The sequence below is a fragment of the Crocuta crocuta genome, unplaced genomic scaffold, assembly GCF_008692635.1.
Source record: "Crocuta crocuta isolate KB4526 unplaced genomic scaffold, BGI_CrCroc_1.0 scaffold2, whole genome shotgun sequence".
In the NCBI taxonomy this organism is placed as follows: domain Eukaryota; kingdom Metazoa; phylum Chordata; class Mammalia; order Carnivora; family Hyaenidae; genus Crocuta; species Crocuta crocuta.
The window spans coordinates 2,629,953-2,656,953 of record NW_027528640.1 but is presented as its reverse complement, the minus strand read 5'-3'; the positions used below and the strand labels follow the sequence as shown (position 1 = coordinate 2,656,953).

At 37.7% G+C, this 27,001-nt stretch overlaps 1 protein-coding gene across 8 annotated transcripts in view; it reads right to left on the bottom strand.

Annotated features, from left to right (window-relative positions):
* The window catches only part of PCDH15 (protocadherin related 15), a 752,236-nt gene that overhangs the window by 479,736 nt on the left and 245,499 nt on the right, over positions 1 to 27,001 (bottom strand). For all 8 annotated transcript variants that reach the window (XM_077755213.1, XM_077755212.1, XM_077755209.1 and 5 more), the window contains 2 exons: positions 26,036 to 26,196; positions 11,834 to 11,989 (listed from right to left, as the gene is read on the bottom strand). In XM_077755213.1, the coding sequence (XP_077611339.1) occupies positions 11,834 to 11,989; positions 26,036 to 26,196 (317 nt within the window). The remainder of the gene's footprint in view (positions 1 to 11,833; positions 11,990 to 26,035; positions 26,197 to 27,001) is intronic.

Here is a 27,001-nt window from a genome sequence, read left to right as displayed (position 1 = left end):
GTATAAGGTATCGGGGGCCTCAGTGGGTCAGCTGGTTGAGTATTTTACTTTTTAAAAAAGTTTTTTTTTTTTTACATTTATCAATTTGTGAGAGACAGAGAGAGACAGAGCGTGAGCAGGGGAGGTGCAGAAACAGAGGGAGACACAGAATCCGAAGCAGGTTCCAGGCTCTGAGCTGTCAGCAGAGAGTCTGACTCGAGGCTTGAACCCATGGATCACTAGAAGTCAGATGCTTAACCGACTGAGCCACCCAGACATCCAGAGCTTTTAACTCTTGATTTCAACTCAGGTCATGATCCCAGGGTTGTAGGATTGAGTCCCAAGTCTGGTTCCCTGCTGAGCATGGAGGCTGTTTAAGATATTTTAAGATATTCTCTCCCCTCTTTCTCTCTCTGTGTGTGTCTCTCTCCACCCATCCACTGCTCACATGCATTCTCTCTCTCTAAAAAATAAAAGCTTTAAAAATTAAAAAATTATAAAAAGAAAGGGTATAAGCTATATAGTTATTAATTTAAAATGTGGCAAAAGTAAAAATAAATTTAATAACACATTTCAACAACAACAAAATCTTTCATAGTGAAAATGATCATGTGTATTTTACATTGAAAATTAAATCTGGGGAAGCGTAATCTCATGGATGTCGGGAGGGCAGGATGTGATGAAGTAGTTAGCTGGCACCAGCTTCCCACCGTTCCACGAATACATAGACATCTCCGGAACTGGAGGCTTGGTTTTACATCCTCCGAATCCTTTAATCTTCAGTAACCACCCAGATACACTATTATCTCTTCCATCAAGGAAACCAAACCTATCAGAAATTATCCCTTTTCTGTGATTACTCAGATAGGAAGCACAGCTCCTTCCTGAAATCACCACCTCGGTTGTGAGGACACAAAAGATAATGCCCCATTCTTTCTAACATTCTGCTAGCACACCATTCTTGTACTGAACTGTGAACCAGGCAATAATTTGGACCCAACGAGTAAGTGCAAGTTTTTTCAAATTAGTACTAATACTGTTCATATTACTGGTCTTACATACTCCTTACTCTTTTTGAAAATCTTATTTTTTATTATTTTAAGTTTTATGTATTTATTTTGAAAGTGAGAAAGAGAGAGTGCTTACAAGTATGGAGGGGCTGGGAGGGGCAGAGAGACCTAGAGACAGAGAGAATCCTAAGCAGGCTCTGCACTGTCAGCACAGAGCCTGATGCAGGGCTTGATCCTACCAATGATAAGATTATGACGTGAACCAAAATCAAGACTCGGATGCTTAACCAACTGAGCCACCCAGGCGCTCCTGAAAACCTTTTTTTTTAAGTTGTTCTTTTAATGCTTGTTTATTTTATTATTTACTTATTTATTTTGAGAGAGAGAGAGAGAGCACATGAGCAGGAGAGGGGCAGAGAGAGAGGGAGATTCAGAATCCAAAGCAGGCTCTAGACTCTGAGCTGTCAGCAAAGAGTCCAATGTAGGGCTGGAACTCATTAACCGTGAGATCATGACCTGAGCTAGAGTCAGATTCTTAAGTACTGAGCCACCCAGGGACACTGGTATGAAGTTATTTCTTAACGAGTATGCTTAATAATAAAAAAGTAAAGAAAAATACTAGCATTACTATAAATCTAAACTTTATTCATGGTTAAGCTCTTAATCAGGACATGATTTACAATGTACTAGTAATGTCAATAATTATGAAATAACCTGATTGTTCCCTAAATCCAAGGTTATTTCAACTGTAAACCTTCACCTTCCTAAATTACAAATGCCATTTTAAATTCAGATTTACGAAACCTCCTTTAAAGTTTCTTATTATTGATAACTTAGAGAACTTGATCAAACACAGATTTATTAAACTGACTCTGATGCTCTTGGAGCCCTTGGCATTGAGCCTCACAGAGCTGTTCCTGCAGAAAAACCTTGTAAGGAAAGAAAAGGACATTTGGTCAATGGGAAATCATTAATATTACTTAACCAATGGGACTTTAGTGTTTCTGGGTAAAAAGCAGGGTACAGATTCTAAAGTGGTAGAATAGTCATATCTGAGCAAATACAGAACTCCCCCTATAGTTATGTAAAAAGAGCGATGATTCACATAAAGCCATATTTTTCCCCAAGAGCTATGCAAAAATAACTATGATTCTCATAGCTCATATTTACCAAGTTAAAGAAAAAAAGTGTATTTTATGGTCTTCACTGTTGTGTTAACCTATGTGATTTACCACAATATTCCTGAAAGCTTTTGTTTCTTTAAAAACTTTACCAGTGGTACACCTGGGTGGCTTAGCTGGTTGAGTGACTGAGTGACCGACTCTTGATTTTCCCTCAGGTTATGAGTAAAAATCCCAGTGTCCTGGGATTGAGTCATGAGTTGAGTTACTCTGAGCATGGAGCCTGCTTGAGATTCTTTCTCTGTCTCTCTGTCTCTCTGTTCCTCCCCCATGCACTGTCTCTAAAAATAAACTTTAAATTTTTTTTAAAAACAGCTGAATTTAGTTTAAAATAGATATAACTGAAACTCCATTTTGGTAGTTGCTATGAACAAGATATTCTTGTTTAAATCCATTTTGTTCATTGCTTATGTATAAAAAGTTACTTTAAAAACTACTGACCTTGTCCCCAGCAAACTTGTGAAACTCATTTTTAACTGCAATCATTTGTATGTAAATATTGCTGGTTTTTACATATACAGCAATAGCATTTGTGAATAATGAGAGCACTTTATGTAATTTTCTAAATATTGTGAGAAATTTCTAGTTTGTTTCTGTTGTTTTTATTAATTTTAAGCTCAATTGCACCGTGATTAGAAAACAGGCTCTGTATAATTTCAGCCATTTGGAATATGCTGATGCTTCCTTTATAGCCTAGTGTTTGGTAAGTTCTTAAGAGCTCCGCGTGCTTGAAAGGGATGAGCTCCACAGCTGTCCCATTCAGTGACCCTTTTGTAAGAATCCACCAGGCCAAATTTGCTAATTTCATTATTCAAATCTTCTATTTCCTTCCTGTTATTTCTCCCTACCTACTTTGGCAGTTAATAAAAGAGGTTTTATATTTTCGACTGCTTGCATAGAAAATTGTTATAAATTGAGTGCCTTAAATTATTTTTATATAAATTAGTCTGTATGCTTTAATTATCTCACAGTTAGGTCGATCAGAAGTCAGAGAGTCTCATAAAAGTAAAACCAAGTATCCACAGGACTGGATTCCTCCCTGGAGGTTCGGGGAATGAATTCATTTCCAAGCTCACCCAGGTTATTGGCTGGACTCAGTTGTGTTTGCCATTGTAGGGAGGAGGGACCTGATTCCAAGTGAGACCTTAAATGTACCTTCTTTGTCTGCTCCCAGAAAGCGTATCTCAGCTCATGGGTGCATTCATCCTCTGAGCCGGCGAGGGTGGGATGCCTCTTTCTCACTCTTCCTTCACTTGGATCTCCATTTCTTCTTCATGTTTCCTGCTTTCTCTGTCACGAACTCTCAGACTCCAGCCAGAGGAAATTCTGTTCTTCTCAGTGCTCACATGATTAGGTTGGACCCAGCAGGATAATCTGGGATAATCTCCCGATTAACTTCCATAACCTTAATCATATCTGCAAAGTTCTTTTGCCAGGGATTAGGGCATGGTCATTTTGGGGGAAGGCTTATCATTCTACCTCCCCAGGTTTTAAAATATCCCTCTGTGATCCTGGGTTTTTCCATTTCACCTTTAGTTCTTTCAACACTTTTTTATTTCTGAGGCCATGTTACTAAGTGCAACTGAATACATAATTGCTCTAACTTTCTGGCAATTTGAATCTTTCTCATGAGGAAAAGTTCCTTTTCTTCTGCCAATGTCTTTTCCCATAAAGTCCATTTTGTCTGACTTTGTTGTACAGCTATAACAGCCTTTACATAAAAGCTGACTGCATGGTTTGTTTACTTCCATTTTCTATATTTAAAATTATATTTCAGTGGGTTTTGAATCAACTGCCTTCATTTCGTTTTTTTTTTTAATTTAGTTTGAAAACTCTTGTCTTTCATTTTGGCATTTTCTTGTTTACTGTTGATGTAGTTTTTGAACAGGATCATTTAAATCTACTCTAACTGTAATATTTAATCCTGTCCATTCTGTATTCCTTTTCTTTTTTTTTTCACAATTTTTTTATAGTTTATTTATTTTTCAGACAGACAGAGCATGAGTGGGAGAGGGGCAGAGAGAGAGGAAGACAAAGAATCTGAAACAGACTCCAGGCTCTGAGCTGTCAGCACAGAGCCTGATGTGGGGCTCGAACCCATGAACCATGAGATCTGACCTGAGCCGAAGTCGGACACTTAACCAACTGAGCCACCCAGGCACCCCTACATTTCTTTTCAATTGCCCCTTTGCTTTACTTTGATTAACAGGCATATTATTCATTATTTTACTCATTTTCTAGGTAATGAAGACCTTAAAATACATTCATCGCTCTTGGGTTATAAGTGCAGTTTTCTTATAAAAGTCATATATAAATATAAATAAATACATATATGTATTTGAACATATATATGTTCTAAAATATATTTGAACAGGGGCGCCTGGGTGGCTTAGTCGGTTAAGCGTCCGACTTTCGCTTGGGTCATGATCTCGCGGTTCGTGGGTTCGAGCCCCGCGTCGGGCTCTGTGCTGACTGCCAGCTCAGAGCCTGGAGCCTGTTTCAGTCTGTGACTCCCTCTCTCTCTGACCCTCCCCTGCTCACGCTGTCTCTCTCTCTCTCTCTCTCTACTAGAAATAAATAAAAATATTAAAAAAATAAAATAAAATATATTTGAACAGGAGTTTGAACCTCATGGTTCCACGGATATGTGGATTTTTTCCAGTCCATTACTGCAAACATATTGTCTCCCTTGTAATTTTCTTAATAACCATTTCCTTCCTCTAGCTTACTTTACTGGAAGAATACAACATATCATACATGTAACAAACACAATGTATGTTTACTGACTATTTCTATTATTAGTAAGGCTTTCAGTCAACAGTAGGCTACTAATAGTTAAGTTTTTGGAGAATCAAAACTTATATGGATTTTCGACTGTACGGGGTTGGGGGGGCATGCTGGTGCCCCAAGCCCTGCATTGTTCAGTCAACTGCATTCATTTGCACAAACACAGTCTTTTCATGCTATTCCTGCTCCAGCTTGGTGTTTAGCGTTTCCCAATGGAACGTGGTATTGTAAAGGTGTCATGTTTTAGAGAGAGACGGATGTGCTTTTGAACCTTATGAGCACCAAATCCAAGATACTTGACTGTGGATGAATTACCTAAGTTATCTAAACTGAATTTATTTTCTGCAAAATGTAGAGAATAATACAGGCCTGCTGGTATATTATTGGAAGGGGCAACAGTATCACATTTACAGGTCTGCAATAAAGTCAGTGCCCAGTAAATCATCTGTCCACTATTATTAGTACTGTCCATAATGTGCATTCATCAGTTATGTCTGGGTCATAATAAAGTTCACAATATGATTATTGGTAAAAAAAAAAAAAAATGCTTTTGCAATCCCATGGGCTGATTAAAGTGTATGGAGTTTACTCTCCTTCTTAGCCTTCTTAAATCTCATAATTTTAAGAGTAGAAACATTTCAACTCAGCTGTCCACCTTGTACTGAAACTTTGCAGTTGGGGTACCAGGTATAAAAATAAAGCTAATTCATGGAGCCAACATTTACCTCAAACTTTGATGCACAGATTTAGGTCAGGAGGCCTAGGATGACACACTATTTGTGTATTTTGGTAGGTCTATTGGGTTAGGAAAAGTTCCAATCCAATCTCCATGCAAGGATTTCCTGGGAGCCTAAGACTTCATCCTCAGTTCCAGTAAGGACTTCCTCCAGGAAATGGAGTTTAGAGTGGGTTAGAGGTAAGAAATTGCCATGGTCTTAGAATCCTTCAGTGTGGGGATTTGCTGATCAATTTTACAAAACTATTTTACACAATTATTATATGCTTCAAATGTTAAATTTACTATGATATTTGCTATGTAGAATTGTCTTATAAACATACTCAAATGTCTTCTACCCTTAAACTCAATACTGCCCCACCTCTGTTTCCCTTCCTGTCAGCATCTTGAAATGCACTTCATGGTCACTAACCCTCTGTCTTTATTTTCAATGTACTTCAATGTACTTCTTAATTTAACACAGTGTGATTGGTACTGTTATTAATGTACCTCAGTGGGCTTGGATTTGTAAATTCAGTGCACTTTCCTTTTAGGATGATGCTCTTTATTCTCTTGCTACCTCTCTGGTCTGTTTTTCTTCTGAGTTGTCTTTCTTTGTCTTGTCTCCTTATTTTGAAAATAACTTAGGGCTACTTATCACTAGCCCTCACTACTGCACGGATCCCTGTAAAAATCTGATAAAATCTGTAATATCTCTTCCTGAAAATTGCATATGCACAAATATAGTAACTAACTGACATACGTTTTGTTTTTTCTTAATACCCACTACCCACAGCAGGTTTCCTTAAGGCACGTGTGTGGCTTTATGCCATCTCTACAGATGATGACGAGGCTCCTCTATCTACATGTCTGTTCTAACCCTACATAAACAGAATCCACATGGGATGGGGTGGGAGTGGGGAATCCCCAGGTGGGATTCATGGGGACTCATGGCTTTGGAAACAATTCCCTGTGGTCTCCTTAATGACTGCAAATCAAGTTTATTTTGTGTGATCACTCACCTGGTGCAGCTTCCGACTCTCCAAGGAGTGAACTTACAGTGGTTTGGTCACACAACTAATCAACTCTGCTCACGGCACACAACAGTACATGATGAATGGGCATTGTTGTGTTGTGATAAAATCTTACTTATGTACACTGAAATCACATGGGCCGTGTAGAAGCATGCAGTGGCAGGGCAAATTTTACCTATAAACTGTACTTTTCTCAAAAGGCTGCCCTTGTATCATTTATCATTGATCAAAAACAATGAAGTAGACCTTTCACTTTGAAGTCTCCACTTTAAGAGAATATTTTATATTAAAACACCACTCTTAGGAATTTGTACATACTGCAGGCAAAATACCACTTCATTATGAACACGAGAAATCATGAATTTTGAAAAATCACCCATGGCTCTAGAGCTCCGACTCAATGCCTGTTGTCCCAATGCAAGGCGATTTTATCACACATATAACTTTTAGATTTTAAAAGTAATATGTGCAGAAAAGATGTCAGTTTTAAATGTATTAAAAGTGAGATCCCGAAAAATNTAAAAAAAAAAAAGTGAGATCCCTAGCCCTAAGGTATTTAGTGGAATAGAAATGGAATAAAACAATTATTTCCTGTAACTATTTAAGCAAATTATTTAAGAAACCATAAAAGACTCAGTAGTAAAAATGTTTTAAGGAACGAATGTAGGATTAAATCATTACACTAAATATGGTAAGAATATAATAAAGAGGATACATTTTGTTTCTTATTGTCACTTTTAGAATCTAACACTTTGGTTATTGACATCTGAACCTAAGTAAACAGTCTAACTAAATGAAATGAAATGATAAAATAGTAAAGCAAAATTAATGTCAACAAAACATAGGATAGTGAAGTATGAAGAAAGACAGATATTCTAGAAAACATAGGTAACACGTGAACTGGCTCCTTTCCCTTTCGAGACTGTAAGATTATAATCAGTCTCAGTTTGAATAAACGGATAGAAAATACCAGTACAATAAAGCGTCCTATATAATGCTATAAAATCACATACAACTTTTAATCTATTATGAATTATAAAACATTTTGTGAGAAGTACATGTTCAGGGCAAAGTAAAAGAAAATCTAAGCTATCTCACTGGAAATCTGCAAACTCTCTGAACTGGAGGTCACAGGCTTAAAATAACTCAAAATTTAAATCCCTTCTCTCCCACCTTCCCTCTCTTCCTACCTTCCCTCCTTCAAGAGACCATAAACCATCTACCCATCAAGAGATACGCAAGGAGACATTCTTCCAGAAACTGCCAACAAATTATGTCTAATAACACACATCATGTCAGAGCAGCAAAGTACATTTAAGATGATATTTAAGGTGATGGAAAGAACAAATTAATATTGATTTAAAAAGTGCACCTTCTGTGAAGAGATCATTAAAGATCATGACAAATATAATCTCTATATAATTTGGAGATTAATTCTCGGCATGCTCAAATGTCTGCCTTGACTTGCCCTTCTTTGCTTTTAATGTCAAAAGAAATTTTTGAGGATGAGATGCACATGTTATTAAAGACATCACGCCAGAAAATATTTATCCTCAAAAATTGCTTAAGGACAATCAGCAACAATTAGACTGTGTAATCTCTTCTTCAAACCAACTAGGCTAATTACTTAATGATACAATTGCCCAAAATTAATTGAGAGTCTCCAATTACTCAGAGAGAGAAAAATACTTGCAGTGTCTGATGTCCTCTCACAAGCAAGGAATTATAAACTTGTTACAATTCTTGATTGGTATTTAGATATAGGCATTAATATTTTGGTAAATTCTTGATACAAAGAATATGTTTACAAAGAGTAAAAAAGACTGACATTTAATGCATTGTGATTATAATATTATGATATAATACCATAAGTATAGTCCCTGTTATTTCTTTTTCACATCAGTTACATGAATGTGGTGATACGTTAGGATACAGGATATCCATTAATAAGTAGTGAAGAAATGACTGAACCAAGAACTTGGGTTCTACTCCCAAGGCTGTGACCAGTTCACCATGTAACCCGGCCAATTCTTGGAACAGACATCTGTGTTCTCATGGCCAATAAGGAGAGTGAGTCATGGGGATTTTAATTCTGGAAACTTCTTTCATGAATCTGTGATAATGACTTTATACCTGTCTTTTGGATTTTAATGAAGTGTAAAATATTTTGACATCAACAATCTATTAAACTGTGAAGGATTTTTAAATATTTTGAGAAACAATTCGATCCCCCTAGTCTTTACCGCATTCACTGTATGTCTTGCACTAAAAGGAGGAATCTCATGGAAAATTTCTGAATGTCTCACACATAGTAAAATCTATTTAATGTAATACAATTTAATTTTGCAGGCAGCATTGTAGTTGCAGCACACTATCAGAGATTTATGTGATATAAATAAGCGAACATATATACACACATAAATACATACCTACACATATGTACATACATGTACATATAATTGCACCATGTGTATGTGTATATCTAAGCAAATTATACTAAAAATTATAGAAGATCTACTCAAATAAATGAAGGATGGAAAAAACAGCTAAATTTCATTTTTTTCTTATGATTATGTTTTGTGGTTTAAAGAAACTTATGGTTCTTTCCAAGAAAATAAGGAAGGGGTACCATGGCCAACAGGTACACGTGTCCTCAGAATTGAACCACGGAAAGTAAGGGCAAAGTATAGCAGCGGTGGGATTGCCTCAGCAGACTTTTGTGAAATGTGTCAGCAGAACAGAGAGGACAGTTTAGCAAAGAAAACTGTGCTTCTCCAAATGACATTTAAGATAAAAGGTTTAACTTTTTGGAGAGCCTGGGTGGCTTAGCTGGCCAAACGTCCAACTCTTGGTTTCTGCTTATGTCATGATCTCATGGATGTGAGATCGAGCCGCACAACGGGCTTTGTGCTGACAGTGCAGAGCATGCTTGGGAGTCTCTCTCTCCCTCTCTCTCTGCCCCTCCCCTCCTCACACTCTCGCCGTGTCTCTCAAAAATAGATAAACTTAAAAAATTTTTAAAAAAGAGAAAGGTTTAACTTTTCTATAAATTATCATTCCAACAGATGTTTATCCAGATGCCTAGAAGTTTAGAGTCCAGGGAGACAGCACAGGGGTGTACTGGAGCATTCAGGGACGACCATAGAAAGAGGAAATGGTAATAGCTTGAGTTAAACTTTAAAAGATAATAAAATAATAAAATTTTTTAAAAGATAAAAAAATAATAAAAATTGGAGGATCCTGTTTGAAGTACAATGAACGATGTGCGCAAAGCCCTAGAAAAGGAGTTTGTGAGTCGTGCAGAAATTAACCTGGACTGTGATGCATTCACAAGCTAATGCTAAGAACACACGGAAGGCAGGTCAGATTATGGAAGGTCTTGAAAGTCAGCCGGTGGAGACAGATAACGTTTGTCCAGAAAATAATGAGAAATCTTAACGCAATTTTTGAATAGAGTAGTGGTTAAGTTTAAAATAGTACTTGAAAAGGTTATTTTTCAGCAAGGTGCCGAGCAGACTTGAGGGGAACGGGAAGCAGTCAAATCACACAGGGCACATTGAAATGCAAGCTGAACATTGCAAATTTCTTCACAAGAAATGAACCAAAGCAGCAGCTCCAGGAACAGTTAAATATGATTCCAGAGTGGATTCTGCGATTAGATCTGCTGCCTGAGATAATCCATCTGATACCAGTTTATTCACAAATGAAGTCAGCACTCAAACAAAGCTAAATCTCATTCAAAGATGTAGTTCACATGCAAAAATAATTAGTCACATAAAACGGATAATTACATTAATTAGCATCTGTCTGTTTTAGTAAGAACCAGTTAAATAAAAAAAAAAAAATGTTAACACTGACTGACCAGCAAGCTCGTCCCATTAACCTTAAAAGGGTAGTTTATGGCTTCTTTGTTTTTTACTAATTCAATCTACAAAGTCTCACGTTATAAGAAGCATAATTTCCTCACTTTTTTAATGAAGAGAGGAATATTAAGATAATTATGAAACATTTTAAACAATTTCGAAAAACAAACATGTAGAGGTTACAGGCCCGCTTCTGTGTTTATGCCCAAATTACACATTTCCTCCTGTAGAGTTGGTGCATAGCTTTTGGGGTTAACACAAAATCTGGAAAGTAAAAATAATGTATTAAAATATGGACTATTAAAACGGCGGTTTAGGTGCACCTGGGTGACTCAGTCGGATAAGCAACTGACTTCGGCTCAGGTCATAATCTCATGGTTCGTGTGTTAGAGCCCCATGTCAGGCTCTGTGCTGACAGTTCAGAGCCTGTGGCCTGTCTTTGGATTCTGTGGCTCCCTCTATCTGTCCCTCCCCTGCTTGTGCCTCTGTCTCTCTCATTCTCTCTAAAATAAATAAAAGTTAAAAAATTGTTTTAAAAATGCTGTTCATTTTTTATATGTCTAAAGTCTGTATAATAACTGATATTAAATATTTTAGAAATGTTTTCTAAATATTTGTTACTGGAGTAACAAAAAAATTAACAGAGTAACCATTGTTTTTGTAAAAAAAAAAAAAAAAACCATAAAAAGGCTTCTTGGCCCATGGATTTTGGCTCCAAGGGAAAACAAAAAAAGTGAAATAAACAACCAAAAAATCATGTTGTAATAAAAGCAGAAATACTTAAAATTGTTAAAAATTATTTAATCAGCCTAAGAATTGAGCAGTGATTTATATTTAAATATTTGAATATGCCAGAAGTTGATTTTAAAATTAAGGAAATAACTTTAAGGTACAAGGATCTTGAATAGATACGGTCTTCTACGATTTAAGTCCTGTGCCCACCTCAGAGAAAACCATTAGTCCAACAAGAATCAATAGCTCCTGTTAACCCTTAGTAAGCATATACATGGTGTCTGGCATTAAATTGTCCAAGATGATCCCAAAATACCAGTAGTTCGGTCATTATTGCAAGCAAATCAAAACTTTTCCTGCAGCAAAATCAATTCCTGAAATCTCACCAGAGTCCCCCTGATCTTACTTTCTCCACAGTACTATTGCTTCCAGTGCTCTTCCCTGGACACTTCTCAGCAGTTGGGCCTCCCACAGGAGCACCATTTGCACACATGCAGAGACATGGCCAGTTACACGCACAGCGGGAACTGACCTCATTCACCGTGGCGTAGTAGCTGTCGTGCTTGAACGTGGGGGAGTTGTCGTTGCGGTCCCTCACCACGATGCGGACTTCGTGGTAGATGACGGTGCCCACCTTCTTGTTGATGCACTGCACTTGCACCACGATCGAGTGTATGTTCATCGGCGGCTGCAACGCAGAAATTGCATCCTTTTTTAAGAAAAGCAGTTGAAACGGAAGCTCCTCATTATGGTCAGAGCACATTTGCTTCTTTGATTTTTGTAATGTTTATTTTTGTGAGAAAGGGAGGTAGAGCATGAGAGGGGGAGGGGCAGAGGGTGGGGTTGGCACAGAGGATCCGAAGCAGGCTCCAGGCTCTGTGCTGTGAGCAGAAACCTGACATGGGGCTTGAACTCTCATGTAAGATCATGACCGGAGCTGAAGTCTGACGCTTAACAGATGGAGCCCCCCTGGCAGCCCTGTTTCATAAAACTTTCTTTGTGTCTTTATTTTATAATAAAAATAATCAATGAAAAATAATCCCTTTGTGGCCTATTTTAAGGACAAGGGAAGACAACTGTGATTATTTCACTGCTCCATTTTTGTCTTAAAATATAGGACCTGGGGAAGCATGTTCCCCATCAGAGGACTAGGGGAGAGAACAATCACATGACCGAGGGGGTAAAACAAATTCTGTCCCAAAGTTAAAATATACATTATATGAACTTGTAATTTATAAAAAAAAAAAAAATGTGTTCATCATACAACCCTCAAGAGGAAGGGGTTGTGTAATGTTTGTGCTCACTTACACTTTTGCTAAAATATATGTTCATTTATGATAAAATTAAAATATAATCAAAAGAAGAGAATCTACTCACAATCTAAGCAACTAAATGTACCCATTCTATACCTTTATTTATTTATTTTTAAGAGAGAGAGAGAGCGAGCCTGAGTTGAGTGGGGGTGCAGACACACACACACACACACACACACAATCCAAAGTAGGCTCCAGGCTCTGAGCTGTCAGCACAGAGCCCGATGTGGGGCCTGAACCCATGCACCACGAATCATGACCTGAGGCAAAGTCGATGCTTAACTGACTGAGGCACCCGGGTGCTCCTCGTTCTATACATTTAAATTTAAATGCTTATTTTGCTAATCTTTCTCTCTCCAAATATATGCTTGTTACACACACACACACACACACACACACACGCACAGTGAATAGCATCCCACGTGTGTAAGTACAGATTTACTACAGTGATTTGGTATCTGCAAGTGGCGCTGTACTATGTGATTTCACGGTATTCCACATGAGTCGATAGCATGATTTGTCTTAGTAGAAACTTGTAACAAGATGCTCTATGCGGTCTACTTTCACCACTGCAAACCATACTTCAATAAATATTCTATACATAATATGTGCCAACTTGCCCCTATTTTTAATGATAAATTCCTGAAGGGGCAAAGTGTCATCCAAAAGATACTTACTTACTCAGGTCACATGGTCAAGACCTTTCAGAACTGGGATGAAATCCTACATCTCTTTGACCCTCGAGTCAAAGCGTTTAACACTACAAAATATTTCTTTGTGATTTTCAAACCTCTTTTGAGCCTACAAAGCTTTCCCACAAAATATACCATTTTATCAGAATGACGTACTCTGACAAGCCACGTGAAAGACGAGGCCTCCAGCCTGCTCTCTCCTCTCAACTTCTCCCCTCGCTATGTATTTTCTGTATTGCATTTCTCACCCACCACTTGGCATATTACATATTTTATATGCTTATTTCAGTCTTTACCCCTTCACTGGGCTGGAAGTTCTGTCAAGCCTGGTGCATCGTGCTGCATGACTGAAGCTCTCTGTCCAACAACCAGCACCATGCCGGCACTAGATAATTGCTACACTACATGGCTTCCAGCACGTAACAGCAGCCTGCTAACCATACACTCGGTGCAAATCACTATGCTGTGATTGCTTATTTCTGAAAATAGAGATTCAATTGAAGACCGATATGGTAGCACTCTGAGTATCACATGAGGTTACCCTGTGCAAGGCACACCTAGCAGATGTATTTTTTTAATTATAAAACAATTAAATACCCAAGAAAGCTAAAGACATGGAATTTTTAAAATACAGACTATGATTTTGGATTATGAAGTAAATGATCAAATATTTGGATGGAAACCAATTTAAAGATACAGCAACGCTTACTAGAAGTGAGGACAGGTTCACGAAAGATGCCACATGCCACATTTCTGAATGAGAAGAATACTGTAGAAATCATATCTAAATTGAAGGAAACATTGTCTACTCTCAAGATATTTTTACAGGTAGTAAGGAAAAAAAGCATTTTAATGTGTTTGTACCTGGCTGAATAAATGTACCTGGAAGGAATGAATTGAAGAATCATGAACACACGCACTAAGGTATCTGGTGACGTCCCCTGGAGCTCTGTGTTCTAGTACATACTTCATTTCACTTTTAATTACTGACATAAATGAAGGCATTAAGGTCATGTGTAAAAAATGTGTGAATGCCACAAAGCTCAGAAGGATATAGCATACATTTGATGACAAAAGACAACACCTAAAATCATTTTGGTAAGTTAGAATAATAGGTTATACAATGATATATTTTTATTATAATAAATTTAAATCACCTTATTGGTATTAACCAAGTATAATAAATGGCTGCACACATTAATGTGAAAATATAATTCTAAAACCTTACGAGTGAGAGATGAGTTTGCACACCAACACTGTAAATGGACTACTGTAGCATTAGTACAAACTTCATATTCTTTAATAATATCAGACACAGAGATGGGTGGACTCCAGTTAGCACAATTTTATGGGCAAATAGGATGCAAAGTCTGAACACCTTGAGAATGTGTGATAAAATCTGAGGATAATTAGTCTAAAACACTCAAGATGCACCCTACATCTAAGTGGTTTTTTTGAAAAGATCTATAAGCTTATTCATTGTTGTCTAAGACAGCAGAAATAAGAACAATGAATAAAAAATATCAGAGGGGCGCCTGGGTGGCTTAGTCAGTTAAGCATCTGACTTTCGCTTAGGTCATGATCTCGTGGTTCGTGGGTTCGAGCCCCGTGTGGGGCTCTGTGCTGACTGCCAGCTCAGAGCCTGGAGCCTATTTCAGAGTCTGTATCTCCCTCTCTCTCTGACCCTCCCCTGCTCACGCTGTCTCTCTCTCTCTCTCCTAGAAATAAATAAAAATATTTTCAAAAAATATCTGAAAGCATTTTTTTTTTCAATATAAGTAGTGGCTTTGTATTAATCCAAAGCAGTGCAGAATAGAAGGGGCCATCTTATGTAAGCAAGCCCATTACTGAAAATAAGGAACCTCCAGGCAAAAAGATCACTTAAAAAGATTAGGCCCCTCCATTTTTACTATCAGTTTTAAAGTTTTTTCTTTAACAAATTTTTAAAGAAATGCTGCATATTTCAATTGTAACAACAGGAGGGGGGAAAGGCCACAAAGACACCCAAACCAAACACTTGTAATGTATTTGCACTTGGCACTGCTCAGAAGACACCTGGGCGAATTACATTCTTCTAAAGTTATTTATCTTCTGAATATTACAAAAGAGACTCACAAAACCATTTCCTCTCAGCTTCTAACACTATATCGAGTGCTAGCAATGGACAAAGAGGTCACAATCTCTGTAAGGAGGGAATCAAGTGAACTGCACACCAAGACCCTACTTGGTCCTGTGAAGGGCCCATAAATTAGACGTAACCAGGTCACTTGGGACTCTTGTCATTCTCAACTCTAGCTCCCTTGCAACTGTGAGAAGCATGGATAGAGCTTAGCCTGCAATAAATTCAGCCATAATGGATCGCGCTGAAGGCCAGAATTCCCTGTGGCTCATATATAACACACGCTGTAATCTCTCCTTGGAATAGATTCTATTCTGCCGCATAAGAAGGTCATAAATATATCAAGTGCAGTTCTACAAGTCAGTGAGAGTTTAGGGACCACAAAAGTTTAGGAATCTGTTAGGGAAATTTTGGTCTATCCTTCATAACTGGTTCTGCCGCTTTTACCTTCCCTGATTCTCTTAAATTGCTTCATACATAACGAAGAAAAAAAAACCTGTGTATAAATTGTTTGGGGCTAATTACTCAAAATAACTACCATTTGTATTATACCTAGACATGCCAACTATTCTCCCAATTTAAAAATGAATGTTTAAGATAATACCTGAGTGCATATTTGCATATTTGTACACATTAGTGTATACGTGAGTCTAGGTTTTGCTACGCATAAATGAGGTGTTTGAATGACACATATCGACAGTTGACGGAGGTTGGCTTTGAAGAGTGTGGTTGAGGGTAGAAAGTAAAGAAAGAAAAATTACCAACAAATATGTATGAACTTAGTGATTTGAAAAAGACAAAAATTTTAAATTGTATTATGAAGTTTTCAATCACTTGGGATTTAGCATGCAAAGTAAAGTTTTTATAAGAAATTTACTGATGTGAACATTGTTGATTGTAGCATACATCTTCCACTCAAGGGGAATTGAATTTTCTCCAGAAACCATGTTATTCGGAAGGCTTACTGATTTAATGAGAAAACATGTTTTTAGCAAACCTGTATAAAAATTGATTTTATTTTTCCTAAAGCAAAGGCCAACTTCAATCCTCACAGGAATGAATGGATTTTGTCATGATTTTTCTTCCTATGTACTCACTACCTTTACAAAGTGAAAAGTCTTCATTATTTCATAAATAACTAGAAGACAGTGAAAGGTAATAATACACAGTATGTTGTTGATCTATTTTTAAATAACTAAAAGACTTAAAGGAAATGGCTGGCTGGAGTTATGAGTGTCCCTCACAAATTAAACTTTCTTAATCCTAATAAATGATATATTAACATAAGTTGCTTAAGGAAGAAAGTACCAGTTTGAAACTATAATTTGGTATAATGTAATATTGAGATACACATTTCATAATCAACTGTTAAGGGCATTAAGTTTATTTACTTGTATTTATTACATTCAAGGTTCAACGTGGGTTGGGATTAATATTATGGAGTCCCTGCGAGGTAAGCAAATCCTGTAAAACTGATATGAGATGAACTTAAATAAGTATAATGCAAGTCAAAGAGTTTTGAAGACTTTACAGTTTAGAGTAAGAAAGTAAATACCAGTGTAACATTAAGAAATATTATGTGTAGGGGGCTCCTGGGTGGCTCAGTTGGTTAAGCACCTGACTCTCGATTTTTGGCTCAGGGCATGATCTCATGGTTCATGACATCAGTCCCTGCACTGGGCTCTGCGCTGAGCAGGGTACCTAGTTGGAATTCTCTCTCTCCTTCTCTTTCTTCCCCTCCTCCACTTGTTTGTCTCTCTCTCTCTCTCTCTCTCTCTCTCTCTCAAATTAAAAAAAAAATACAATTTTTAAAAAGAAACATTTTATGTAAGGACTGGCATGTAAGTCATGTCTTGATAATAGATAACATTCAACTGATGGTCAAGGATAAAGGTAGTTTCTCAGCATAGATATAAAAGAATACCAGGGAAGGCATAATAGCAATAGGAAGACATTGTGTGTTTGGGGCACTGAACGTAAAACAGGTTGAGTCCTGACATATGGTGAGAGGACTATCAGGAGACTGTCCCAAAGTCCAAGTATGAGATGACAAGATGATGCCATGGAAGTGAAAGCAGGCAGTGTGGTAGTCACGGGGACACTGGCTCAGGCACAGGCACAAGACGCAAACTCTGTTCAGCTGTGAACTTAGAGTCTGAAAGAGGAGAGGGGAAGATGTTTGGGATTTCCACAAACATGAGTTCTCTCTGGTCAAGCTTCTAAAGTTTGCCCAGATATTTTGAGATCAGTGTAATAAGACTGTGCCACAATCATGTTTTTCTATCACTGCTTTAGTTGCTGTATCATTATAACCATTATCATGCCATGCCCAATAGTGACAAGGTAATTATTGGCCAAGTGAGACAATCATTTCGATTGTGAAACTCGTTAGTTACTGAGACCTAAATTTAATGCCAGACAACATGTTTTGGTTATTTTATCATTCATGATTCCTCATTTCAGACCTTCTCATGTTCTGTCTATTTTTCATGAAGGAAATCAATGTAACTTTAGTAAACAGAAATAAACATAGTAAATAAAAAATAATGACCATCAAGGCAGGACCTATGGACAAAGCTTGAAAACTGGCAAAAGCTCCTATTTATACAATGTCATATAGAAGTTTTCTAGTTAAATTAAAACACTGGAGGCTACATAAATTTTACATTGATTTTTATCCTTGGAAATTTTCACAGAGATCATTTGTTTATTAGCTTATTTTTTAACCTTTAATCTTAAAAATGTGCACCAATTCCTATTAAATTTTCTTTTAGTTTGAGGTGGCCATAACTGCTCAAGTATTTCCTTTAAGAGAAACTTTATTGCCTCAATGAACAAAGTACAGAAAACACGACTTAGAATTCCTTCTCTGGAATATACACTTTCCCCTAACTACTGCAGAACGAACAGGGGGAAAAAGGATCTACCATGTGGCCATGCCCGGCTCCCCTGGTTATAACTGAGTCAAGCTCTGAGGATTTAGGTGCTCTCCCTCATCAATCAGATAAAACACAGTAACTGGTAATTTTCCATTGAAAGCTTACAGGGTCTGGTGCAACGGACTGGACATTGGTGAGAGCCAAAGCCATGTAAAACCAAAGAAATGGGGTGACAGAATTATAAGTACACAGAGGACTCTGAAATGTAGAAAGAAGGAAACACAGCATATATACAAAGAAATGTACAGATCATGTGGACCAAGAACAAAGAGTTTCCCTGTCCCTGGTAAATTTACAATATTGCTAGAATCAAATTATTTTTCACTTCTATGATGCTGATGTTCCTTTTTTTTTTTTTTTTTAAAGTAGGCTTCATGCCCAATATGGAGCCTAAAGCAGGGCTTGAACCCACGTCCCTGAGATCAAGCCCTGCACTGAGATCAGGAGTCGGGCCCCTAACTAACTGAGCCCCCAAGGCATACCTATGATGTTGATATTCTTAATATTCTTCATCCATGAACTTTAGCTAATTTAAAGGCATTTTTGTGCCTTCTTTATAAAACAAAGAAGTTTGAATAAAATAAGAATATTCCTATGCAAGTGTTTGTATGCTCTGTCCCTCCCACAATCACATGTGAAAATACTACTGACTGATGGGATGGTATGAAGGGGGTGGCATCTTTGGCTCACTTGCAAATATGTCTCATTACAGAATTTATTCAACTTAGGCATGCTTTAAAAGTGTGCTGCTTCAAAAAGTCACATGTACTTTTACTGTACTACTTATAAATTTATTTTGGGCAGATGAAGGTAAGAGGCAGAAATTCCTACACTTGGTGAGTTTTATCATCTACTTTTTATTCCCCTTTAACAACATACATCAGGTGATTATGTGATGAGATTAACACTCTTCTAACAGAGGCCTAAGAGAGCATCTCTGTCTTTTCCACAAGGTAAGAATTTAAGAAGTCTGCAACCTGGAGAAGACCTGTGCCTAACTGTGCTGTCACTTGCTTTCACACATTCAGCTTCTGGAACTGTGAGAAATAAGCTCCTGCTGTTTATAAGGCGCCCAGCCTGTGGCATTTTGTTATAGCAGCCCAGATGGGCTAAGACACTTAGACAAGCATCATTGTATTTGAAAAGCTCCGTGGAAAAAATTCTACTAATAAAAAATTTCCAGAGCAACTTTCCCCTAACAAGTACTAAAATAAATAAATGAATTCTACCCTAGTGACCATAATGTGTGTGGAGTTCTGGCAGCTGTTAGTAGGGTCAATCCCTGATTGTCGGCTCTGTTTTGCTACTCACAGCAGCCCCACATTTCTGGTGATGATTCATTATACTCATAAAATAAACAACTCAAAGACTTTTGGCAACAATCTAAGTAATTGCATGTCAGGAAACTAATCGAATGCAGAGGAAGCTATATATATATATATATACAACTTCAAAACACAGACTGTAATAAGAGACAAAGAAAGACATTACATGATGATAATGAGGTCAGACCAACAAGAGAATATGACATTTGTAAACATTTATGCACACAACATAAGAGCACCTAAATATACAAAGTGAATATTAACAGACATAAAGGGAAAAGTAGACAGCAATACAATAATGGTAGGGGACTTTAATGTCCCACTTACATCGATGCAGAGATCACACAGACAGAAAATCATTAAGGAAACATCGGCCTTGAATGACCCATTAGACCAGATGGATTTAGACACATACAGAACCTTCTATTCAAAAGCAACAGAATATACTTCTTCTAAAGTGGGCATGGGATTTTCTCCAAAATAGACCACACAGCGAGCCACAAAACAAGCCTTAATATATTTAAGAATGTTGAAAATGTATCACGTCTTTCCAAACACAATGCTATAAAACTAGAAATCAATTATAAGAAGAAAACTAGAAAATTCACATACAGCGGAGATTAAACTACATGCAACCGAGCACCCAATGGGCTAAAGAAAAAAAAATGAAAAGAGAAATAAATACCTTGAGACAAATGAAAACAATACAATGTACCAAAGCTGATGAGATGCAGCAAAAGGGAAGTTTATAGGGATAAATGCCTACATCAGGAGGCAAGAAAAATCTCCAATAAACAATCTAACTTTACACCTGAAGGAACTAGGAAAAGAAGAACAAATAAAATCCAAAGTTAGTAGAAGAGAGAAAATAACAAATTTCAGATCAGACATAAATGAAATAGAGACAAAAAGACAGCAGAAAAGAGCAGCCAAATTAACAGCTTTCTTTGAAAACACTAACAAAATTCAACAATCTTGAGACCAACTCATCAAGGAAAAGAAAAAGAGTATCCAAATAAACACAATCAGAAACAAGGAGACATTACATCTGATACCTCAGGAGTACAAAGGATCAGAGGAGACTATCATGAATACTTTTATCTCTACAAATTGGGTGGACTGGAAGAAATGGAAAAACTCCTAGAAACATACCATCTAAGAAGACTGAATCATAGAGAAATAGAAAATCTGAACAGACTGATTACTAGCATGGAGACAGAAACAGTCATCAAATCTCTCCCAACAAATAAAATTCCAGGACCAGATGGCTTTGCTGGGCTCTCTACCAAGCATTCAAAGACAAGTGGATACCAATCCATCTCAAATTCTTCCGAAAAAGAAGAGGGGACTCTTCTAAACTTATTTTAGGTAACCAGCATTACCCTGATACAAAAACTGGACAAAGATACGGCAAGAAAAGAAAATCATCAAGACGTGCAAACTGGGTGTTCAAAACAGAAGATTGTTTTGAAAAAGAATCTCGATTTACTCATCCAGTAAAACAGTATACATCCATTAAAAATGCGTATATGTACATTCATTCACATGGAAGGAAGTATATTACAAATCACATTAAAAAGCAGGCTGAAACATCATATCCAGTATGATATTATAAAGATACATGCTGACACATATATATGTTTGAAATAATATACAGCAGGATAAGTATAAAGTGCTTTCCTTAGATGGAAAAAATGTTTGCAAACATGCTTTTTATTTTCTGATTTTAATATCATGAGCTGATATTATTTTATTGTTAAATAAAATTAAAACTTCTGGTTGTGATTAGATTTGGACTGAAAGCATGGGTTTACCACACTCCTTTACTACCAGCAAGTCAGCGCTTCACATAAAACAGATGGGCACTGGGTTAAGAATTTTCAACGCCTTTATACTTTGATGAATAAAGCCATAAAAGCACCATGGCATCAGAGAGAACAATTCACAAGAATTTAAAAAATGCAAAGGTTAATATAGGCCACAGTAAACTTTACTGAAGCAAGAGCTTATATTGAGATTTATCTTTTCCAAGTCACATGGAGATCACTTTCTATTATGGAAAACATGGCAGGCATCTAATGGCTTAGCAAAGCATTAAGACCACAGTAAATTACTCCAGTGGGTTGGGATATAAAAGCACATATGCGGTCAATAACCATTCCTTCTCTTGCTTCTATTTACAATTGCTGATTTTGAGATGTAAGACTCTCTAACAATTTGAGAGTAAGAAAAGTAGGAAGATACTTTCCCAAGGCAAGGTCTGTAACCTGGGGTCTATATAATCTTGGTAGTTAGTGAAACTCTTAAAGTTGATGTCAAATAATTTATTCATGTGGAAATAAACTTTTTATTGAGAAATGGGTCCACAGATTTGATGGGAATCCTAAATGTTCTGCCTCCCAAAAATGAAGACTTACTAACAAATCCATCAATCAAAGAGTGTATTTCAGCCTACTATCATTATTTCCTCTACTCATCAAAATGTAGTAACCGGCAATACAGTGAACCTCGAAGGAAAGATTTCTTTAAGTTTATTTATTTTGAGACAGAGAGACAGAGACAGAGACAGAGAGATAGAGACAGACAGAGAGAAGATCCAAAGCTTGAACTCATAAACCATGAGATCATGACCTGAGCTGAAATAAAGTCTGTTGTTCAACTAACTGAGCCACCTAGGTGCCCAAGGAAATATTTCTTAATGACATAAGTCATTCCTGATATAAAGATGTGGTAGTATTTTTTTTTACATCAAAGTATTCTTTTCCCCTTTTACTGTCGCTGTTTAACTCGATGGCCCCCATTACCTGTTAGCAGGTTGACACCACCCACTGTGACTCTTATTCTTCTTACCTTTCTTACTTCGTCTACACTTCTCTTCTTCCTATGTTTATACCCAGACTTTTAATGGTTTGCTTAAATCCATCTCACACCTTCACCGAAGAAGAATTCCCTGACATCAAAGATCAACTATTGGGCAACATGGCCAACGAGTTAATTATCGGAGTGGACTAAACACTCATCACCAGAACAGAGCACACCAGAGCAGCAGGCTAGTAAAATAGATGACAATAAAATACAACCCAAGAACAAGCCAGCAAAAACCACGGAAGGCTAACATAAGACAGATAATCTTTTCTTTCTTTCAGAAAGACTTTCAAACAGCAAAAGCCATAGTGGCACCTGCATGGCTCAGTCGATTAAGTGGCCGACTTCAGTTCAAGTCATGATCTCACTGTCAGTAGGTTTGAGCCCTGCGTCAGGTTCTGTGCTGACAGTTCAGAGCCTGGAGCCTGCTTCAGATTCTGTGTCTCCTTCTCTCTCTCTCTGCCCCTCTCCTGCTCATGCTCGGTCTCTTTCTCTCAAAAATAAATAAACATTATTAAAAAAAAAAAAAGCAAAAGCCATCTAAGATCTACAAGGCCACAGAAAATTTTAAAAAATATGCAAAAAGGAAATGATATCAGAATAAAATGAACACATTTAGCTTTGGAGAAATAAATAAATAAATAAATAAATAAATAAATAAATAAATAAAATCACCCCACTGTTTTCTTGTTCTCATTTCACCAAAGATAAGGGCTAAATGTTAAGACTCAGTGGGTCTAAATCTACTGCACAGCAGATTACAGAAAAAAAAAGACAAAAACATTGATTTAGCAAAACTTTAAGATCCTTCCATCTCTAAAATCCAATGATTCTATAAAGCATCTGTTATCAGCAAACTCTAAAAAATACTGTAAGTACATACTCTATTTAGTGAACCTAACTTTGACCTCATAATGTACTATCATCATCATTTTTACTTATCTCTTCCCATTATTTCAACAAATATTTTTGTGAAGTTGTTAGTAAGTCACACATATGTGAGCACATTTCACTTCTTTCTTGTAGATTTTTCTCTACAATATTCACTTCACACTTAGTATTCTCTAGATGGTCTCATGTGCATCTTTACGTAAATCAGGTAGGTATCCATCGAATGTACAAAATATCTTGGCAAGTTTAACTTCACCATGGCATTCCTAATCCAAAAGAACATTTTAAGTAGAAGGAAATAGGCTTTTATTATTGTGTTTGAAAAAATAAAAAATAGCCTGGCGCACCTTGGCAGCTCAATCCATTAAGTATCTGAATGTTGATTTCAACTCAGGTCATAATCTCCCAGTTTATGGGATTGAGACCCATGTCCATCTCTGTGCTGACAGTATGAATCCAGATTGTGAATCTCTCTCTCCACCTCTCTCTACCCCTCCCCTGTTTGTGCTCTCTCTCTCTTCCTTTCTCTCTCCCTCTCAAAAATAAATGAATAAACTTAAAATCAGCATGGATGAATCTTTAAATGATACTTGTGCATATTTTTTGCAATTGTTACTTTCGAGTCAAACAATTTTAAGTGTGTTCCCACGGTACTGTTTCAGTTGAGTCAATGTCCAATAAATGCTTCTCTTATTAGAAAAAAAAAAAAATACTAGAGAAGATTTTTTTTAAGTAAAAATAATCTTTGGTAAGTAATTAAAATAATGTTTTAGGTTGTAGACCCAGAACACCATTTATTGATACTGAGGGATATCCTTTGTCTTACTCATTCAGGCCTAGAACTTGTGCTTTTAATATCAAACGAAAAAAAAGCGGTGCCTAAAAGAAAATAATTTGCTAGTAAACTAGTAAATTATTATAGTTTGGTAGTAAGTGATTTTAAGAAAAGGAAATGATATAAAATAACAGTGATCTAATATAAATGAGTATCCTACAAGTCTCCGAACGGGTTACACAAGTATCCTACAAGTCTCCGAACAGGTTACACAATTAAATCTGTGGGAGGGGCGCCTGGGTGGCTCAGTCGGTTAAGCATCTGACTTCGGCTCAGGTCATGATCTCACAGTCTGTGAGTTCGAGTCTCATGTCTCACATCAGGCTCTGTGCTGACAGCTCAAAGCCTGGAGCCTGCTTCAGATTCTGTATCTCCTCTCTCTCTGTCCCTTCCCCATTCACGCTCTGTCTCAATCTCTCTCAAAAATAAATAAACATTAAAAAATTAAAAAAAAAAATCTGCAGGAACGTGGATGTGAATGCCCCTAGTTAAAGCCATGAAACAGAGTCTGTGTGGATGCAGCTGGGGCACTTTTGCAGCCTACGAGTGTGTGCCATTATCCACACTGCTCTCACAAAAGTTATAACTTAAGAGATAAATAAAGCCAAGACTAGATAACAACTATTCCTATCCCATTTTATACCCTAGCCACCCAGCCAAAATTGTAAAGTGTGGGGTATAAAGAGCAGAGAGTAGGGGTTGGTGGGCGGCCAGGGCAGCATCCAGGCTGACTTGTTCCCCCATGTTGAGCCTCACAGTGTCACTCATACTCTGCACTGCCACCCGTGCTTCACATCTGCTCAGTCAGCTGCGTGTGGGGCCCTCAAGTGGACAAAGACACCCCATCCTGGCGGGAGTCCTATACCTGTCCCCCTCCCCTGACCACAAAGTTCTAAGAGACTCCGAATTTTAGACGTGAACTACATCAGCGGTCATGTACTCCACACCCCATACTGTAGAGCGGATCACAAATCTAAGCAACGCAGTGTGATGATTCAGATTCATTGCGCTGAGTGTCTGACATGGGGATTTCATGACCTGGAAATTTGGGAGTAGGCACATTTAGATGTACTCTGAAGGTCCTGTACAGTTACTGTCATGCACACCTGGCTACATGCACGCACACGCATCTCTGCACTCAACACTCAGAAGTCTACATCAATCTACCCAAGTTTGCCCACTTCTTCAGAAATGAGACATCCAGCAACTTTGGTAGCTGAGCTGTTCTTCATGACATAATGTGTGGGTCATGCTGCCTTACTACTTAGGTCACGGCTGGAATGGCACATTGCCAGGAAACTCATGTTCACCTTTTGATTTGTTTTCCAGCTGTGTAAACACACGGTCACAAACCCATCCCTCACCCCATGCTCACTCCTCACTCCAAGCGACAGCAGCCTCCTGAGCCCTTCCCATCACACTGCATCCTCAATCAACACCTCCTACATTCGCACACATGGCCGTGGGCCCTCGCTCCACTTCCCCTGCTCTTCCAAACTCACCAGCCCTTGCTGCGAACATCTACCCTCCACTTGTTCTGGAGGTTGGAAGGAAATACAATGGCTTTCCCAGACATAGGTGGCCCTCCCTTCTCATTCTTCCTTCAAGGAGTTGGAAAAAATGTTTTTGTTGCTAAGCACAGAAAATAATGTCAAATCATATAAAGAAAGTCCAAGATCATCAACACACATGTGCAGTTATTGAAACTATAAGAAAGTTGTAACAGGGGAACAAAAGGAAAAAAGAGCCACTAACGTCTCTGTCCAGAACTCTGCCGGTGCTGTTCAGGAAGAGCATTTGCTTGACGGGGTCCAGCAGCACCCAGTAATCCACGTTGTCCCTTAAGGAAAGTTCAATGGTGGGGTCTGGTCCTCCCGCAGTCCCTTTGATCAGCATGTTGTCCACAAGAATGGTACCTGTGGGCCAGAGACAGTTATGTGAAGACATATCCTACTTGTACGCAATCTTTAACAAGATCACACGCTTAAACCCCAGCTGACTGGCAGATCTGTTCGAAAGCAGAAAACATCCAACATAGTATCTGGCATGGTATAGAAGACGCCCTGCTTCAAAAGGGCAAAAATAACCTTTATTCTGCTATTTATAACTGATATCTTTTTTGGCGATGAGGGTGGCAGGTGGAGATTGAGCCACTTGAGAGTTTCATCATCTATTTCTTGTTTCCCTTTTTACAACTTAAATCTGCTCCCCTCCCTGTCCATCCCTTCTCACAGGAGTTATCACTGAGTTTCATCCTGAACAAAGGGAGATCCTGAAATAACAGAGCCTTATACTTCAGTTCACCCAGTAAGACTTCTAATATGAAAAGAGATTTCCTGAAATAAGAGAAAAGAAGAAAAGGAAGAGATAAAGAAGTAGCCAGGTCTCCCATGGTGAGAACTGTTTCTTTCTTCTTTTATCTTAGAGCAAATCCATAAAACATAAATCTCAATGTGAAAGACAAAACTAGTGTGCAGACCCACGGCCGAGTCCATTCTTCTTGAAGACACATCTGAGTGCTTGACCAGAACAACACACCAGTCCAGTGTAACATTTCAATGCTTGTTCTCTTATTATACTTGCAGCAGGCTAAATTGTGGACATTTGCTGGAGGAGTTGAAATGACAGGACATCTCCAATCTTCTCTATTTTGTTAAAGACTCCATGCATTTTACAAGTTGGATGCAAATAGCACTGATGCAATTCAAATCCCCTCTTTCC